At 38.3% G+C, this 19,688-nt stretch overlaps 1 protein-coding gene across 1 annotated transcript in view; it reads left to right on the forward strand.

Annotated features, from left to right (window-relative positions):
* Positions 1-252: 252 nt before the first annotated feature.
* Positions 253-19,688, forward strand: part of Triml2 (tripartite motif family like 2) — a 65,931-nt gene continuing 46,495 nt past the window's right edge. Inside the window, exons 1-6 of the mRNA XM_070016040.1 lie at positions 253-501; positions 2,762-2,953; positions 4,767-4,997; positions 9,022-9,044; positions 9,183-9,283; positions 11,883-12,365. Coding sequence (XP_069872141.1) covers positions 253-501; positions 2,762-2,953; positions 4,767-4,997; positions 9,022-9,044; positions 9,183-9,283; positions 11,883-12,365 — 1,279 coding nt within the window. The remainder of the gene's footprint in view (positions 502-2,761; positions 2,954-4,766; positions 4,998-9,021; positions 9,045-9,182; positions 9,284-11,882; positions 12,366-19,688) is intronic.

The following is a 19,688-nucleotide window of genomic DNA, read 5'->3' on the forward strand; positions in this document are numbered from 1 at the left end:
ACTGAAGGAATTTGGCTCTCCTGCCCCATGTGACTGCAAAGTTGTGGCACTTGAAGAACACAGAAAGTGCTGACCTGCACTGCTTGCGGGTGCTTTCTCCTTGATCTTGGATCCTTCACTGTGAACCCTGAAGTTCTGAAGTCTGCCCGCTCCACTACCTGAAGGAAACCTGCCCCTGTAACTGTTCACTGTACAAGAAAGCATTCCACAGTAGACAAAAGCTGAAGAGTAGGGCCCGAGTCACAGCACAACATGGCAGAGGATGAGTATTGTGAAGTCCACCAGGAACCACTCTGTCTGTTCTGTGATGAAGACCAAATTTCACTTTGTAACAAATGCTTCCAGTCCCCGGAGCACCACCGTCACCTGGTCTATGGAATACAAGAGGCTGCTGAGAAGTCCAGGAAATTGTTCCAGGAAATACTGACTGCACTAAGGAAGAAGCTTGAAGTGGCCAGAAGTATCCTGGCTGATGAGCAAGAAAGAATGAAGATGATTCAGGTCAGTGCTTATCTTGATTCCTGGGAGAAAATTACCAGCAGTGTTAGAAATCAGATAACATATTGTAAACAAAGGCAAAAGACAAATGACAAAGCAGGAAAAAATTATTTGAAATCCATAGACCGGAGAATGCTAATATTGTGATTGTGTGTGTGTGTGTGTATAAAACCTCTTCAGAGCCAAGAAGAAAAACATTAGAATTTCAATTGAAAGATGACCAAAGAAAAGGAAGTTTGCAGAAAAAAAGTGCACATCTTATTGTTATTCTTTTCTTCTTCCTTCCCTTCCTTCTTTCCATCCTTCCTTCCTTCCTTCTCTTTCTTTCTCTTTCCATCTTTGCTCCTTCCTTTCTTCCACTTGTTTCTACTGAACATTTGTTTTTGCAAACATGTTTTAAATATAACAATATGCTGGACTTTGCTCGGGTAAGAGAACTACAAATTATACTAAATTGGTAATGAGGCGGGCAGTTGCCTTCTTTGTTGGAAAGAATTTTTAAAAAAGATTAATAACATTTCAAACAATGATAAAGGAAAATAAATATCCCCTATTCTCTAAAATGGGGCTGTTTGTAAATTGTGAAATTCTTCAAAGATCAGTTTACGAACTGCTACCTAAATTAAGGACTTGCCATCTGTTTCTCACAATTCATTTCTAATTTGAAACCATGTCTTTATACTTAACTCTATTGTGCTCTAGGCATCTCAGATTATAGGCTTTCTCCCAATTTTTAAAGAATATAAATGTCCACTTGGTAATTATAAGGGAGAAGAATTGCTTAGTGATATGTGCTCAAAACAAATATCTCTCTCTATATATATATGGTTGTGTGTATATCTGTCTATATACACATTTGTACACACACACACACACAGAGTCAACCAGTAGTGAGGACCCCCGATTTGCCAGGGATTGTGTGAGAGCCTAAGTATTTGGCATTGCAAAAAAGAAGCTTGACCTTGTAGAATTTATTCTCAAGATGTAATTCTAGGTTCTCAGGAGACTGAAATATCCATTTTCTTTCTTTCTTGTTTTTTTCTTTTTCTTTTTTTCTTGTCCATCATGGGGCTTGAACTCAGGACCTGATCCCTGTCCATGAACTTTTTGGCTCAAGGCAAGCACTCTACCCCTTTAACCCACCGTGCCACTTCCAGTTTTCTGGTGGTTAATTGGCGATAAGAGTCTCATAGACTTTCCTTCCTGGACTGGCTTTGAGTCATGATCCTCACATCTCTAAGGATCTCATCTCAAAACTAGCTAGGGCAGGAAACTTTAGACTCTTTCTTGTCTCCAATTAAGTACCAAAAAGCTGGATGATAAAGAAGTACCTATGAGAAAAAAAGTTCCAGGACAGTGGATAGTGTGCAGGCCCATAGTTCAAGTGCCAGGACCAGCATAATAAATCAATCAATCAATAAATACTTCCAATCATATCGGATACATAACTTTAAATAAAGGAAATCATTGAAAAGTATGAAAATAGATTACAGGAGGGTAAAAAAAATCCTAGGTGGAAAGCAACAATTACAATAATCAGAACCAGATGATGGTGACATAGTCATAAAAAAGCTGAGGATAAATTATCATCTTGATAATTTTGATTCCATTGAGTTTCATAAGATTAAATATATTTTCTAAAACGGCTATCTTTCTCTAGCTCAGGCTTACAAATGGAAAAGTTTTGTGTTCAATCTATCCTAGCCTAAACTTTGAGTTCCTGATTTTCTGATGGAGATATGGTGGTAGAGAGCCTGCCTAGCAAGCACAAGTCCTGAGGTTAAACCCAAGAACTACCAAAACCAACCAAACAAAAAAACCCAATCTGCCTTTTTCCTTCTATATTTTGATAACTCCATTTTCTAGTTGCTTACTATAAAAACTTGGGTATCTTCTATCCTTGACTCCATCTTCCATCAAAAGCATCAGTAAATCCCATTCATAAATACCTCCTAATTTTAACTTTTTGATCTCTTTTTCTTTAGTCAGAGACTTAGCTTCCTTAGCATCTTTAAATCAGTGAACATTCTTTTATCTGCATTCCGTGTTTTAAGGTTGGGTTGATATCCTCACTGATGGACTCAAACTCCCTTTGTCTTCTGTATTTATACCTTTAAAAACAACAGCAACAACAACAACAAAAACTCTATGCCTTGTATTTTCTTACTTTTGTACTGTGGTTACAAATGGCAACAAAGTGTGGGTATGTGGCCAGGCTGTCATGTTTCACCTGAAATCTGTCATTTATTTCTACTTGAGGAAGGAAGAGGAGCAGAATCTTAAAGAGATAATTGAGTCTGAATATGGGCTAAGGTTCCGGTTGTTGACTGAAGAGAATGAGCTGAGCTTGCTGAGACTGCAAGGGTGCAAATTTGACTTGAACTTGAGAAAAGCTAAGCAGAATCAACGGATTAGATTTTCCACTGAGCTGGAGAAATCCCAGGAAGCATTACAGGTAAGATTTTTGAGAACAATATCCTTATTATATTTAAGAAATAAGTGAAGGAAAACCAGAACATTAGGTCAGTTTCCTAAAATATCCAGTGCCAATCCCAGATGTGTCAAATGCATCTGTATACCCACTTAGCAATTCTGGTTCTACAATCAATAAATAGGCATTATTATTACTGTTAAAACATTACACAGTCTATATCAATCAATATGAAAAATCACAAAATGGTACTCTGGAATATGGAATGTCTCTTTACCACGTAACCATTCTATTTATGAATTTATCTTCACAGGACTATAAAAAGGCATGAGTAAAGTAAAATATACCCATAAATTAATGTGTACTTTATAGTACTATGTTATATTGTAAATGTACTTCACTGCCTTATCAAAAGACACAGATAAACTGATGGTGGCTCATGCTTGTAATCCTAGATCTTCTGGAGATGAGGTCTGACAGATCTTGGTTTGAAGCCAACTTGGCAGAAAAGTTGATTCAATTCCATCCCCCAAAAAACCAGAAGGACAGGCTGGAGTCATGGCTCAACTAGTAGGAAGCCAGCCTACCAATCAAGAAAAGCATAAATCCCAGTACGGCCACAGCCACGGCCACACACACACACACACACACACACACACACACACACACACGCAGAAACACTGTACATTGAGTTTTACATTGAGTCAGAGGTCAGAATTAACTTTTAAAGGCAGATTAATAAATAGAGTTCCTACTTGCATTCTACTATCTGTCATCTATCCTGTGACTATGTTTCTTTTACTATGAAATGGAGATAGCAAGATATCAATGGTCCCTAGTTCATTAAATTGTTGTGAGTTTTCTTTTCTTTCTTTTTCTTTTAATCCTGAAGATCAGAATCAGTGATTTAAGCAAATAATCATCTAGAGAAAGACTACTCAAAAATACCTTCTATATTTGAAGTGGTTGATAAGTAGTCAGCATTATTACCACACTATTACTCATGTTTATTGATACAGTCTATATCTATCAATATGAGATTCCCCAAATCATCCATGCTGGTCACATCATACGGAGTAACTAACTTACCATGTACAAAGGAAACCATGGCTTTGTGTTTGTGAATAAGGAACAGTCACCAGAAAAATGCCAGTTGTCAGGTTAACAATAGAGAATAACAAGTCACCATTCATTCTTTTTCTTAAATAACGCAATTATGTACTCTTGTGTCTGGGTGGAGTTCATTTAGAAGTGTAAAAAGAAAATGGGTATCAGTGGCTAAATGTGATTGATGCAATTGATTTTAATTAATTTACAATAGTTTTAATTAATTTGGTAATGTAAGTATGAAGCTTTCTGTATAAAATGCCATAGCAGCCATGCATTAGTGATTTAGGCTTATAATCCTAGCTACTCCAGAGGCTAAAATCTGGGGCTCAAGGTTCAAAGCCAGCCCAGGCAGTAAAATCTTTAAGAGTTTTATCTCCAATTGACTACCAAAATAAAAGCCAGAAGTAGAGCTGTGCCTCAGAGTGGTAGAGCACTAATCTTTTAGCAAAACAAGCTCAAGGACAGCACCTAAGCCCTGAGTTCAAGCCACAGAACTGGCACAAAATTTAAAAAAAAAAAATAACTTAAATACATAAAATGTTACAGGAAAAATGGAAGGGATGTCTTTGAGATGCAGGGGGTAATCTGAGTCAATAGACTATATGCCCACACATCCGTCTCAAATGTTAGAACAGTAAGTATCAAAGACTTGGTAGGTAGAGGTGTTCTGATTCATAGAGAAGGGTTTCATGGACTTAATTGATTATTTCCAATTCTGCGGTGGCAGGCAGAAAAACAAGCTTGTGAAGACATGGTTGAATTAGGCAACAAGCAAAGGCACCAGATGTTAAGTAGTAATAAAGAAGTGCTTCTGCTGAGACTGAGCTGTGTGACCCGAGAGAACATGACTAAACTGAAGGAGAGCGAGGCCCGGGTCTCAGAGCAGCAATGCAGCCTCCAGAGGATCATCACTGAGCTGGAGAAGGAGTGCAAAGAAACTGCCTCATCACTACTGCAGGTATGAGCCGGGAAAGAGAAGGGGTTCAGCTCTTAGGTAACCTTCCCAGAATGCCATACACCAAGACTCAGCAACCATTGTTCATTGGCTGAAGGCATTCTGCACACTGTTGGTGGGAAGGTGTACCATGACTAGTCGAGCCATTGTGGGCAATAGTGGAGAGGTTTCTCAACTAAAAATACTACTATCACATAATCCAACAACAGTGTATAGACACTGTTCACAACAGCACCCTCCACTCCCCCAGGATAGAAGCAACCTAAGTTTCCATTATCAATTGATGAATGGACTAAAAAAAAAAAATGTGGTGCCTTCACTCAGCAGTATACTCTTCAGTCATAAAAAGATGACATCATGCTGGTCACCAGTGGCTCACACCTGTAATCCTGAGATCTGAGATCTGAGGATTGAGGTTCAGAGACAGCCAGTGCAGAAAAGTCCATGAGACTCTCATCTCCAATTAACCGGTTGTTCAAGAAACAAGAAGTCAGCTCTGTCTCAAAGTATTAAATGCTAGCCTTGAGCAAAAGGAGCTTAGAGACAGGGCCCAGGCCCTGTCCTTATTTCTAAAAGAGTCCTTATTTGTTCATTCCTATTTGTAACAAGTTGGGTTGAATTGGAGGTTATTAGTTTAGGTGAAATAAACCAGGGAATGAAAAATGAATGCCACTTCACTCTTGTGAAATCTGGTGGTCACCATAGTGAGAGCATTGGGAAAGTTGACTAATGAGTGCTAAATTATAGATAGAAAGGTATAAGAACTTGTAGTGTGTTCTTAAACAGTGTGGCTACAGAGAATGATAATATATTCCATATTAAAAAGATTTTTATTTGGGGGAATGGGAATGTGGTCTAGTGGTAGAGTGCTTGCTCAGCATGCATGCATAAATCCTGGGTTCGATTCCTCAGTACCACATAAACATAAAATAAATAAGAGAAAAAATATTTTATTTTTTCCTTTTTATTTTTTTCTTTTTTGAACTCAGGGCTACACACTGGCTAGGTAGGCAACTCTACCTCTAGACCTTTGATTATTTTTAAGCTAAAGTTGTACTCTTTGCCTGAACTAGACCAGATCACAATCCTATTTCAGACCAAACCTGAAATGACAAGTGTGTACCTCCAGGTCCAGCTATATGATTGGATGAAATGGGGTTTTGTAAACTTCTTTATCTGGGCTGGCCTGGAACTGAACTCCTCCCAATCAGACTCTTAGGTAGCTGGGATGACTGGTGCTAGCCACCACACCCAGCTTGAATGGTTTTGTTTTTTTTTTTTTTTTTTTTTGTCGGTCGTGGGGCTTGAACTCTGGGCCTGGGCGTTGTCCCTTAGCTCTTCAGCTCAAGGCGAGCGCTCTACCACTTGAGCTACAGCGCCACTTCCGGTTTTCTGGTGGTTTATTGGAGATAGGAGTCTCACGGTCTCTCCTGCCCGGGCTGGCTTTGAACCGTGATCCTCAGATCTCAGCCTCCTGAGTAGCTAGGATTACAGGCGTGAGCCACCAGCGCCCGGCTAGCTTGAATGGTTTTACTATCAAGAACTGATAAATGTGGGGTGGCTGTGTGGTAGCTTACACCTATAATCCCAGCTACTCAAAAGACAAAGATCAGGAAGCTCATAGTTTGAGGCTATCCCCCATGCGCCATTAAAAAAAAAAAAAAAAGAAAGAAATGAGACTCTTATCTTTCAACTAAGCTGGGCAAAAGGTTCACAAATGTAACCCCAGCTACATTAGGATGTATAATTAGGAAGATGATGATTTCAGGCCAGTCCCCCCAAAAAAAACATGAGATCTTACTGAAAAATAACTAAAGAAACAAAGAGAAGAAGCATGGCTTGAGTGGAAGTGCACCTGCCTAGCACTTCAGGGCTTTGAGTTCGAACCCCAGTACCTCTAAAAAAATTTTTGAAAAAATAGATTTAAACATTACTATCTATACATATATATCTACAGTTTTTGTTTTTATGCATTGGCTGAAAGTAAATTTAACTGTGGAAAGCTTTGTGAATGGCTATAAAAGTATACTTAGTGGAGTGCTACTTCCTGAAAGGTGTTCTCATACTTAAATTATCAACAGGAAGTTTGAATTGATATATGCTTCAACCGTGTAAATAATTAAAGTGTGATACATCTACTCAATGGGATGGTCTACAAACCATAAAAACTTAATCACTTCTGTGGATGCTAAATAATACCTTGTGATAATTTCATTTACTGGAAAGAGAAAAATGCAGAATGGCTTTTTCATTGCATTTTATGGGGAAAATAATACATGGAAGTATGTATTTCCTAATACTCACAGATTTTTCTCTGGAAGAAAACAAAACAAAGAGAATCCAAAATCACAGGCACAGTAACCAGCAGGTTTATAGTAGTTACTGCAGGGAACCAGTGGCTTTCCTTGAGATACAAGGGTGTAAGTATTTGCTGGGAGTTGAATATTTGTATGTCCCCAGGAATTTATGTATATGTACATACATACATCATGCATGCATGTATGCATATATATGTTGATGTCCTCACCTTGGAGAGAATGGTCATAGGAGATAGAACTTTGGGTGCTGATTGGTTTATTGGCTTCTGGGGGAGCTCTCCTGAATGAGTACTTAAATAATACCTCTTAAATGCCACCAAAAGCCTTACCCCTGTTTTACCATCAAGGTTAGATTGAGGTCAAAGCTGCCTACCAGGTACCAGATGTAGCCAGGACTTTGATCTAAAAGTTCTCAGGCTCCAGACTACAATAAGATATATAATCTACTATTATGTTATAGCAGCCTGAGCAGACAGAATTTTATGTTTAAAATGTTAAAAACTATCTTTTTATTTTGTTGGTCATAGGGCTTGAACTCTGGGCCAGGGTGCTGTCCCTGAGCTCTTCAATTCAAGGTGAGTGCTCTACCACTTGAGCCACAATGCCACTTCCAGTTTTCTGGTGGTTTATTGGAGATAAGAGTCTCACGGATTTTCCTTCCTGGGCTGGCTTTGAACCACTATCCTCAGATCTCAGCCTTCTGAGTAACTAGGTTTATGGGCATGAGCCACCAGGCACCGGCCTAAGTTACCATCTTTGAAAGACTACTTATATCCCTTTCTCAAGTCTATGTAATGGACTAATTTGAAAAGCCTATTTCTTAGTTAATTACACTTAACTATAAGCTCAGCACCCATAAACATTGCTATTCAGGAAGCTGATATTTGAGGATTATGGTTTGAAGCCAACCTACACTTAACTATAAGCTCAGCACCCATAAACATTGCTATTCAGGAGGCTGATATTTGAGGATTATGGTTTGAAGCCAACCTAGGTGGGAAAGTATATAACAATTTTGTCTCTAATTAACCAGCAAAAAACCAAAAGTGGAGCATTGATTCAAGAGGTAGAGCACTAGCCTTGAAGACAAAAGCTCAAGCACAGTGACTAGGCCCTGAATTCAAACCCCAGAATAGGATACAAATTATGTGTGATTATGTGTGTGTGTGTGTGTGTGTGTGTACATACATATATATATGTATATACATATTTCTATATATATATACAAATATATACATATTTCTAAAGCTATTTATATATGTTGATGTTTGTACATCAATTCAATTCTAAAGCCAAGCTTATTTCTGGATGTGAGCAGGTGTGACCCAATTATACTCAGCTCTTCACTTGGCCCCACTATGGTGTTGGTCTAGTGGGCACCTCCATCTGCTCACATCTTACCATTCTAACAAAGAACACAAATATGTGGGCAATTCTAAAAGATGACTGTGCTGAATCAGATGGTTGAAGTGAGGTAGAGGCAAAATGTTTTGACTAAGAATATAGCAAAGGCATTTTGAGCATTATTTCTGATGTTTTCTTTATCCATGTTAATATTTGATATTTGAAAATTGGCACTCTGAGTCTGAAGAAATTCCAAGGAAATATAAAGTTCATATTATAAAGGTGAATGTTTTCATGGGTTCCACACTTAAAATGCTTGGCTCCAATAGGACAGCCATAATAACTTTGTTTCTTTTCCCCCCTAGAATGCAAGATATAATTTAGAAAGGTAAGTTTTCATTTGGAGATACTGAATCTGAACCTAGAGTCTTATATACTCAGCATACATAGGTTGGGTATGCTGGGGAGATGGGGAGGGAACTGTGGCCTGTACAGGTAACTGAGATTGTCATTTATTTTTCAACAGGAGTGAGTCACTATTGCTTCAGTGCCTAAAGTCTGCTCATATCACAGACCTGAGTTCTTGCCAGATAAAAGGAATGAGCAAAATGCTAGCATTGTTCCAAAGTGAGTTGACACATGTCCACAACTATAAGTATGTTTGAGAACCAACTGATCATCTTACCACAGATGAAAGTAGATTCCAGGCCGGGTAACAGTAGCTCATGAGATGTAGACCTTGTGGTTCAATGCCAGATCTCTGTCCAAGTAACCAAAAACATTCCAGACTGAAAGTTTGGCTTAAGTAGTAGTACAGTGTCAGCTGTGATGGTGTCAGTGGTTGTGTATGTGTGTGTACAAGTGTATTGAGGATTCAAACCACAGTGTCTTTGCACATATAACCACTGAATTACACTCCCTGATTCTACACTCTATACATACTATTATTTCTGTTAGTCTTTTAAAGATGCTTGCCTAGCATGCATGAAGACCTGAGTTTGATTCCTCAGTACCACAGAAAACAGAAAAAGCCAGAAGAAATGCTGTGGCTCAAATGGTAGAGTGCTAGCCTTGAGCAAAAGAAGCTCAGGCTGGGCTGGGAAGGTCGCTCAGTGGTAGAGTGCTTGCCTTGCATGCCTGAGGCCCTGGGTTCAATTCCTCAGCACCGCATAAGAAAAAAGAAAAAAAAAGCCAGAAGTGGCGCTGTGGCTCAAGTGGTAGAGCGCTAGCCTTGAGCTGAAGAGCTGAGAGACAGCACCCAGGCCCACAATTCAGGCCCCATGACTGGACCCAAAAAAAAAAGAAGCTCAGGGACAGAGCCCAGGCCCTGAGTTCAAACCCTAAGACTGGCAATAAATAAATAAATAAATAAATAAATAAATAAATAAATAAATAAATAAATAAATAATTTTAAAAGATGCTAAGAGTATAGAACTTAAAATTTAAAGATTAAAGCATGTGATTAGAAGAACTCACTCACTCCTGGATTAGATGTTAGAGGAATTTAATTTAAAAAATACAGTATTTCTTCTGATTATATAACCATCAACAACTAAAGCAACAGGGTACAATATTAAGAAATAGAGACTGAGAGCTGGGCACCTGTGGCTTATGCCTATGATCCTAGCAACTAGGAAGCTAGGATCTGAGTATCACAGTTCAAAGTCAAACTAGGCAGGAAAGTCCATGAGACTCTTATTGCCAATAAACCAGAAGTGATGGTGTGGCTCAACTGGTAGAGTATTCCTTGAGCTGAGGACCTGAGGGACAGTACCTAGGCCCAGAGTTCAAGCCCCACAACTGACCAAAAAAAAAAAAAAAAGCAATAGAGATTGAGGTTGGAGTTCTATTTTGGCTGTGTTATGTTTGAAATTCTCTTCATATCCAACTAGTTAGTATCTCACAATTTGTTTATGTAGTAAGTCAGGAGGTATAGAAGACATTGAAAGTTAGGCTATGTGAGGTCTTCTCAGGCAGAGAATGCAAGTCATAAAAAGAAGGAACTCATGATCAAACCCTGAAAAAAAATCACAATATTTGGGTGTTAAGCAGAAAGGTAGGAGAAGAAATAATCTGAGATATGAAAAAGTCAAAAACTGCTTTGCACCAAGTATAAAAAAAAAAATCTCAGTGAACTTGGTTTTGGTTTGATTTTTTTTCCCCCCCTGGACGATTCTTACTGGATTTCTAGCCTTCGCTAGTAAGTGCTCCTTGGAATTACTTAAGATTAAGTGAATGCTATTTGCAGTTTTAGGAGTTTATATCACACTTGGAATATTGAAGATGAATAGAATGATCAAATGACAGAAATGTCGTGGGTCAACTGTTGTTTTTCTTTTGTTGTTTTTGTTGTTTGGTCATGGGACTTGAACTCTGGGCCTGGGTGCTGTCCCTCAGCTCTTCAGCCCCGGGTGAGCTACTTCTTGAGCCACAGCACCTCTTCCAGTTTTCTGGTGGTTCATTGGAGATATGAGTCTCACAGACTTCCTTGCCAGGGCTGGCTTTGAACCACGATCCTCAGATCTCAGCTTCCTGAGTAGCTAGGATTATAAGTGTGAGCCACTGGAGCCTGACTCTGTGGGTGAACACTTATATTAGTAGGTAGCAAGCAGGATTTCTGCCTTAGAAAAGATCTTCAGGGAAACAGGTTATATCCCAGGTCATATCTATGGGGGCAGACTACAAGGGCAATTTTAAAGACTCTGAGTTGGGCTGAGAAGGTGGCTCAGTGGTAGAGCGCTTGCCTTGCATGCCTAAGGCCCTGGGTTCGATTCCTCAGCACCACATAAGCGAAAAGAAAAAAAAAAAGGCCGGAAGTGGCTCTGTGGCTCAAGTGGTAGAGCACTAGCCTTGAGGTGAAGAGCTGAAGGACAGCGCCCAGGCCAAGAGTTCAGGCCCCACGACCGGACCAAAAAAAAAAAAAGTAAACATTTAAAGACTCTGAGTTGATGGGAGTTGTAAACCTCTCCTTGACCCATTCATTATTTTGTTGTTGTTACTGTTGTTTTTCTCTCTGTTGTTCGATTGTGTCCCTTTGCACCATTGCATTAACTTCATGGTTCCCTGATGTTCATTTCTTGAGTCTCCTCAATTCCTGTGCTCTCCTTAATTGGTCTCTGCTATGTCGGTGCCTGAGGCTGTGCTCAACCATTGGGAAGTTCTTGAAAATAAGAAACCATATCTGATATTTCCTAACTTTCCTAACTGAACTTTTCTGTCCCTGCAGGACATATAACTTTGGATCCTGAAACAGCTCATCCCTCCCTGGTCTTATCCAAGAACCTGAAAAGTGTGAGACTCAGAAATATCCAGCAGGATGTGCCTGGAAAGCCATGGAGGTGTGACTTTAGTGCCACTGTGTGTGCTGCAGAGAGCTTTTCCTCGGGGAAGCACTACTGGGATGTGAACGTGGAAATGGCATCCAGGTGGCAACTGGGTATATGCAGTGTTACAGACAGAAAGGGCAACAGGATGGAAGCATCTGGAAATAAAGTCTTACTCATGGGATCCATGATGGGGACTGATTACACCTCATGGGTCTTTCCTCCTTTAAAAAAGATCTACTTGGGGAAGCAAACGCATAGAGTTGGAGTCTTCCTAGACTACGAGTATGGGCAGCTGTCATTCTACAACGTGACAGAGAGCTCCCTCATTTATCATTTCTCTAACCTCACCTTCCAAGGAAATATTAAGCCTGTGTTTGCTCTTTGTACTTCAAGTGGAGACTTGAATTCAGATTCTCTCACTGTCTGAAATGTTTACAATGAACATCTCCTGCTAAATATAAGATCACAGGAGATCAGAAAACTAAGGGCAAATCTCTATGAAGTAATTTATCTAAAGTAATTCAATGTGATACTCCAAATCCCTGGCATTGATGTGGTTTCCAACACCTGTTTAATGGAAGAGATTGTATTATAAATTATAATAACAATGCTATACACTAATTAGAACAACAAATGCATGTGCATCATGAAAAGGAGATAGTAGAGAAGAAATATTAAGTCTGAAGATCTTAGTACTAGCAGTGGGAGGGATTATAGACATATTTCTGAAAACACAGGCAGACTGAAGTATATTCAGGACTAAAAAACAAGATGCTATGAGTATAGCCATACTGAATGAAAGTGGTCACATTGAAACATCTTATTGCTAACAGTGAGTTTCAAGGCTTCTTAGCACTTATCCTTACGTGTAAAGAAGAGTAGCAATCTCCCTGGAGATTTTTATCTGATAGCTAGGAGGTGTCTCCCTCTGTAAAAACGCACATTTACTTGGTAGATCAGGGAAGCTTTTGAATGAATAGACTATCATGGTGGGTCTAGATAATTATAGTCTTGTTTATTTGACTGCTAGAGACACACCTTAAATTGACCTCTTAAAAATGTTCACAACTTCTAAAATATTTCTTTTCTTTTTTTTTTTTAAACCTCTCAACTTTTATGTACCTCAACTCCTGGTACCAGAAGAAACAATAAAGTAAGAAATAGACAATGATAGTTGGTGTGTTCAGTGGACCTAGCTTTTTGTGTGGCCTGCAAGTTTACATTTCAAAAGGTAAAGAGAGGGAGGTGATGTTGTAGACTAGAAGTAGTAGAAGCAAACTTGGATGCTTGTTTGTAGCCTCATAAGTCACAGGCTAGCCTGCATACTATAGTTCAAGATTACCAATTAGAGGTTGTTTTAGGAAGATGGCTTGTTCTTAACTGAAAGACAGGGTAGTTTGGCTGAAACAATCAATCTATTTGAGGTTCAAAGAAGAAAAAAAGTTTTTTTTTTTTTAAATCTTGTATAACAAGATAAAGAGAACATCAATTCATGAAGACTAGAGAAAGAATTTAAAACTTTGATTTGTTGGATTTCCTGAGTGGAATGTGATAAAACACTATCAACGGGACCCTGAAACTTTAAAAAAAAAAAAAAAAAAGGACATAGGTAGGTAATGAGAATAGATGGAGATAGTTGTATTTTAGTCGTTTTCTTGAAAAATTATGAAGTGCTTAAAGAGAATGAAACTTCTGCCCTAGAGAGTATCAAGTGTGAGACAGAACTTATCTCCACATAAGCATTCTACATAGCAATAAATTAATGCAGTAGGAAGTATAAAAAGAAAAGATATTAAATGTGAAATTACATACATTTTTAAAATAATAATTTCTTGTAGACTTGCTATCTACCAGATACAATTCCAACTGCTTCTTGTTACCTAAAGTAGTTCTTTTAACTCGCAGAGACCTTTTTCCTTAATTTTGTTGAGGTGGAAATAGAGCCAATAAGTTCACAATCACCAAATAGTGATAGTTCTGAATCCTTGAAAAAACAGCCTCTATTCACAGATTTATCTCCATAAAGGTATTCAAGGTCAGATGACTGAAGTCTGGAGGAGAAGGTGATAGTAACTGGAGGTTGGCAAAGATGGAGTAGCTCATACCTGTATTCCCAGCATTTAGGAGATAGAGGCAGGACTAGTCTGGGATAGATAATAGTGATACCAGGTCTCAAAAATGAAACAACAAGAATTTTAATAGTTAAATCTACATTCTTATTTTTTTATTTTTTTATTTTTTTATTTTATTTTATTTTTTTTTTGGCGGTTGTGGGGCTTGAACTCTGGGCCTGGGCGCTGTCCCTCAGCTCTTCAGCTCAAGGCGAGAGCTCTACCACTTGAGCTACAGCGCCACTTCCGGTTTTCTGGTGGTTTATTGGAGATAGGAGTCTCATGGTCTCTCCTGCCCGGGCTGGCTTTGAACCGCGATCCTCAGATCTCAGCCTCCTGAGTAGCTAGGGTTACAGGCGTGAGCCACCGGTGCCCGGCTTAAATCTACATTTTTAAATGCAATTGAGGGAAATATTTCTGTAAAATGTTTTTAAAATGTGTTTACATTTGTATAATAAAACTTTGAATGAAATACAGGTTAAAACCTTACTTGAATAAGCCTTTTTTTTTTCTTCTGAGTGTTTTAATGGACCTTGTGTTCAACCTAAGACACAGCCTAATCAGCTAAAGATGTCCCAGTAATTGTGTTTCTTGTCTCAGATAGGAGAGCTATGTGGCCATTCTTAATACCTGTTTGGAAAAGGGGGTGGATTAGGGGAGGGAAGGATCCCTATGCTGATCTTTACAACTCTTGTCATTATTCTTTGTCATGTAGAACTTCTGTAGCTGAAAGCTATTCTGATAAGAGTCAAAGTTTCAAATAACAATGAAGTTTAATCTGGGAGCTTATAGACAAGTGAATTCTCTGCCTGTTGCAGATGATTGCTCAAACAGAAAAAGTAATTTCTGAGTTCGTAGTACGTTGGGGATGTGAAGGAGGAATACAGCATTCTCTACCTCCTTAAAACCTCTCCCAAGATGCTTATGAGCATCTTTCCCTCCTGACCCATGTTTTTATTGATTTCAATTTGCTTTCAGAGTACAGTTACATTTATGTGGAATCCTGGTCAAGATGAATTGTTTCATAAAAATAAAAACTTATTTACTTAACTTAAGCCTCTTTCATACTTCCAAATTATTACATTAGCTTCCCTTTTTTACTTTAACTCTCCCTGAATCTATTATAAACCAAGCTGTCCTCTAATAAAGACTCTTAGGCCCACATTGTTCTGTTCTCTATCAATGTTTTTGACATGTTTCTTTATGGGTTCAATCAGAGCCTACTGAATTTCTAAAGTTGCCAACCTCTTAGGAGTCCCAAGCTTTATATAAACGTTGTGATCTGACTTTGATGATGCACTTTGAAATCATCATTGACTCCAAATTTGCTTTGCTCCCATTCTCTGTTAAATCCATTAAGATTTTTTTTCCTTTCTTTTTATTACATTAGTCTAAGTTCTGTCATTCATGTCAATTTCTTCTACTTCCTCTTATTTCTCTTCCAATCTTGCCTTCCTCGAATATGCTCAGAGAAACCATTCCCTAAATACTCTCTCTAATCTTGCCTCTCACTCCATAAAGTCTTACCATTCATTATTTACTTTATAGCCTTAAGGATTACCTGAATTCATGCTACTCATTTAATTTATTTACCTTCTTTTTCTGGATTATAAACTCCCTGTGCCAAAGGCTTTGAATAGTAAATAAGACAACCAACAAATATTCATTAAGCAATTGCCATATGCCAGGTATTTATTTTACAAGAAAGAACAAAACTGATTCCTGACATTAATGAGCAGATGAACCAGTTTGACTTGAGAGCTTTGAAGTATAATTTGTCTAAGGAACTGTTTGTTTTGTCAAGATGATAGATTTTTAATGAAATCGACTTCTCTAGCATGTATACCTACAATATTTCATCATGATCCATTGGCTATTATGCTTTACTGATTATGTCTCCTGAATATTTGAAAATAAAAGATGAAGGCATTACCAAAATGATGGTGAGAGAAAATTTCCAAGATTACAGCAACAGCTAGCAGAAGATAAAGCCAAAGACAGGAGATTCACACAAGATACCTTAAAAAAAAAAGTCAATAGAACTGATTATCTGATAGATGTTTGACTATATTAAGAAATGTTTTATAAACCCATAGGAAAGTATGGGCATGAATTTGCATTTGGTATGTTAAAAAAAGGAAAAATTAAACATAGAAAAATGAGATAATTATAATCTTCACTTAAAAAAACTAAGTTGTTGATTACTGAAGAGCTTATTTGCTCAGCTCTAGATATTTTTGGTCACCTATGAGGTAGAAAATGATTTTATCAAATAGTGTGAATACAATATAATGAAATGATAGTTGAAGGGAAGTTGGCCATAGAGAGTAAAGAGTGTCAATCTTTGTTTCATAATCGAAAACTTGGTAATACCTAAAACTGAAAGTTTAAAATATCATGCAAGTTCAAGAGTGAACTAAGCTGAATATTCCTTGTGCCTATGTAGCTAGAGAGAAGAGATAGTTTTGGATCTGTAGCTTTGCTTTGATTTTTTTTTTTTTTTTTTTTTTTTTCCGGTCGTGGGTCTGAATCCTGGGCCTGGGCGCTGTCCCTCAGCTCTTTAACTCAAGGCTAGTGCTCTACCACTTGAGCCACAGTGCCACTTCCAGCTTTTTCCGTTTATGAGGTGCTGAGGAATCGAACCCAGGGCCTCATGCATGCAAGGCAAGCACTCTACCACTGAGCCACCTTCCCAGCCCTGTGCTTTGATTTTTAAAATACACTATATATGTACTTTTTGATCTTAGTAAAGGATGTTTTTTTTTTTTTTGGTAAAAATGTAAATTAAATTAAAAGAATGAAGACTGGGTAAATGGTATGCTATTTTACTTTCAGATAACCGAGAAAATTTGCATGTCAAAAGACAGGAATATTAAATTATTTCTATGACAACTATTCTAGGAAGGATTTTTTTTGGGTTTTCTGACTGAAATGTTATCAACATTTATGATTGTCCTATGAAAATCTAGGAAGTAGAAGCATACATAGCTCAAATGGTAGAGTATCTTCTTTGAACAAAATAGCCAAGAATGCATGAAGTCCTGAGTTAGAGCCCAGTACCAGGGTGCATGCACACACACACACACACACACACACACACAAGAAAGAGAAAGAGTGAAAGAAAGAGTAGAAGGAAGGAAGGAAGAAAGAAAAAGGAAAGAAGGACCCATACGCTTTTAGAAGGGAAAAAATGGAAAACCACTGAATTAAGGAGAAAAAATAAGACAAAGCAAACCAAAAAAGTCAAGACAGTGAAGACCCATGGTACTTTTTTCATAAATGATTGAATCTTGAGCAAATAAAGTGAAATATGGTTTTAAAAATGAATCAGTAAACATTTAATTGCTGTAGACTTATAGAAGTTGGCACATATGAGCAACTTTATAAGATAAAAACAAACTAATACAGGGAATTATTCTCTAAACAATGCATTTTTTTAAGAAGAGAGAAGAAAAATGTATAAAGCTTTTCCAACTTGGAATTGGCACAGAGCCCCTTAATAAGTTACCCAGTGACAGACTTTGTCCCTAGATACCCTAAAATGTCTCCTTTATCTTGTGTTTAGCTGAAGACTTGTGTTGCTAGGCTATTTGCCATTTGAATAGCTACAAATAAGTTGGAAGCAATAGTTTGAATATGGATGGTGAGAATTACTTGGAAAATTTTGGTTATTATTATTATTATTATTGTCAGTGATGGGGCTTGCACTTGGCCTGGGCACTATCCTTCAGCTCTTCAGCTCAAGGCAAACACTCTACCACTTGAGCCACAGCACCACTTCTATTTTTCTCAGCCTCCTGAGTAGCTAGGATTACAGGTGTGAGCCACTGATGTCCGGCTAATTTAATTTTGCATGTGCACAGATCTTGATCTTTGAGCCTGCCTGAGCCCTGTCCCTCAGCTTTTGTGCCCAAGGCTGGTGTTCTAACCACTTGAGGAACAGCCCCACCTTTGGCTTTTGGGTGGTTCATTGAAGATAGTCTCACAGACTTTCCTGCCTGGGCTGGCTTTGGACTACAATTCTCAGATCTCCGCTTCCTGAATAACTAAGATTACAGACATGAGCCACGCACAAAACCTTATTTTGAATATTTAAAGTTGATAAAAGGAGCAGCTTGTTGATACTTTGTAAATGAAGGGAGTAATCTCTAGGGTGGGTGTCCAAAAACACATCTAGGGACTGATTGTATTGTGGTCTAAGAGTATAGATTCATTCTACTGACAGTTTCTAAATACATCAGGCCCACACATCTGTAGAATTTTTAATTTATTTTACTATTGACTAGTTGTCCAAAGAAGTTACAGTCCCATAAATCAGGTTATAAGTACAATGTATCTTGATCTGTGTCACCTCTTCCATTGTTCTCTGTTTTCCCCCTCCGTCCCTACTCTCAAGTTAGGTAGTTTAATTTTCATATAATGTACATTGAATATAAAATGACTACATTTGGGGCTGGGAAGGTGGCTCAGTGGTAGAGCGCTTGCCTTGCATGCATGAGGCCCTGAGTTCGATTCCTCAGCACCACATAAGAAAAAAAAGCCAGAAGTGGCGCTGTGGCTCAAGTGGTAGAGCGCTAACCTTGAGCTGAAGAGCTGAGGGACAGCGCCCAGGCCCAGAGTTTAGGCCCCACGACCGGACCAAAAAAAAAAAAAAAAAAAGACTACATTTGTTCACTGTCCCTGTACTTGTAGGCTGCCCTCCCCCAAATAATTTATGAAAATGTATTTTCTAGCCAACAGCCTGAACTCAAGGTGTTAGGCTACACTCATTCTGAAGACTGTAAATAGGAATTCATTCTTGACAACTCAGCCTCTGGGATTCTAAGAGCAGCTGTTTCTGACTCATGACCTTCTCCTTTTCTCCTTTGTGTCTCTTTTAATTTTTTTTTTATTGTTATCATAGATGGGATGTACAAAAGGGTTACAGTTACATTAGTTAGATAAAGAGTACATTTCTTTTTCGACAATGTCATGCCTTCCCTCAGTCTCTCCCCGTGTTTCCCTCCCATCCCTACCTATAAGTTGTAGAGTTCATTTTCAACATAGTATCTGTGTGTTTCTTATGAAGACACTTGTCACTAGATGTAATGTTCATCCCACAACCCAAAATGACTTCACATTAAGGTTTTCAGCCTAATTACATCTGCAAGAACTTTTTGGCCAAGTAAGTTGTGTCAACCTAAATTAAGTTGTGTCAACCTAAATTAAAATTGGAGAGACATTCCCTAAAGATTAATTTATTTGGGAGAATAGCTTACAATGAAGTTACACATGCCACAGGAGACCACAGGGTATTCAGGGAGGTTTAGGCAGAGAAGCTGTTAAAAGAAAAAAAAAAAAAAAGATTTACAGGAGCCACTTGGAATACAAAGTTTACTGTTCTTGGAGACTTGAGGCAAGAATTAGCAGTACATCACAACGGAGGAGGTGTTGTGCTTAGACCCTCTTGTTTGTTTGTTTGTTTGTTTTTGGTACCCCAAATTCCTGTCTTCCTGGCTCAGCCTCTTTAGTTTTAGGATTCAATCACAATATGCTATTGCTGCACTGGAATGAATACTAAAGATAAACTCTGTTACAGAAACCTGTGTGCAGGGG

Source organism: Dipodomys merriami, unplaced genomic scaffold (genome assembly GCF_024711535.1).
Source record: "Dipodomys merriami isolate MVZ:Mamm:240054 unplaced genomic scaffold, mDipMer1.0.p SCAF_12, whole genome shotgun sequence".
Classification (NCBI taxonomy): Eukaryota; Metazoa; Chordata; class Mammalia; order Rodentia; family Heteromyidae; genus Dipodomys; species Dipodomys merriami.